The sequence below is a fragment of the Octopus bimaculoides genome, chromosome 20 (genome assembly GCF_001194135.2).
Source record: "Octopus bimaculoides isolate UCB-OBI-ISO-001 chromosome 20, ASM119413v2, whole genome shotgun sequence".
Lineage (NCBI taxonomy): Eukaryota > Metazoa > Mollusca > Cephalopoda > Octopoda > Octopodidae > Octopus > Octopus bimaculoides.
In genome coordinates, this window is record NC_069000.1 from 45,200,566 (window position 1) to 45,201,476 (window position 911).

Genomic DNA, 911 nt, shown 5'->3' on the forward strand with positions numbered 1-911 from the left:
AAAGAATCGGTATTAAAATTACTGGTGCCAACTTCCGTGATTTTGCATTGCAAATGAGAGTCGAGCAGAGACACTTCTCTTTCCATGGTTCACGAACTGATGAGACAATCTGAAGTAAAATGTCATCTGGCTGTCTGCCAAAAGCAATTGGCATCTGATAACCAAGATGTTGAATAATAACTCTTTAGGAATTACTGATATCTTGGATATATTCCATATATCTCAGATATATAACAACTCACAAGTTTATATGAGCCATCTAGTTCAGTTTTGCTTTTCGAGAAGCTTGTTTGTCGATGTCCTTCCTAATATTGCTGAAGTTAAACGAAAATATATCATTTCAGTTGACGACAATGAAACAAGATGTCGAAATGACCCAGAACGTGAGAAAAACATCACTTATGAAAGCAAAAGACATATTATACGTATAATACATATAAAACATTTTATAATGGGATATTTAACAGAGAGATAGTTCAACACAGACGAAAGCGTCATTGATTGGTGTCAGAGAGCTTAGCATAAAAACCACGTTGACTGCACCGTAATCCTCATGGCTTTCAGAAGCAATTATCAAAGAAGGCAAAACTACTTTGCATTGTGAAATTGCGGGAAGTTTTCCCTTGTATCAGCTGTTGGAGTAGTTTATCTTTTAATATATTGAGTTACTCTTGCAGGACGTCGAGCTGGCAAAAACGTTAGCACGCCGGGCGAAATTCTTAGCGGTATTACGTCAGTTTTTACGTTTTGAGTTCAAATTCCGCCGAGGTCGACTTTGCTTTTTATCCTTTTCGAGTCGATAAAATAAGTACCAATCGAGCACTGAAATTTATGTAATTTATAGACGTAGGAGTGGCTGCGTGGTAAGTAGCTTGCTTACGAACCACGTGGTTCCGGGTTCAGTCCCACTG

The 911-nt window shown here is 38.0% G+C and overlaps 1 protein-coding gene across 1 annotated transcript in view; it reads left to right on the forward strand.

Annotated features, from left to right (window-relative positions):
* Nucleotides 1–911, forward strand: part of LOC106870134 (cholesterol transporter ABCA5) — a 57,112-nt gene that overhangs the window by 37,284 nt on the left and 18,917 nt on the right. Inside the window, exon 20 of the mRNA XM_052974985.1 lies at nt 468–544. Coding sequence (XP_052830945.1) covers nt 468–544 — 77 coding nt within the window. The remainder of the gene's footprint in view (nt 1–467; nt 545–911) is intronic.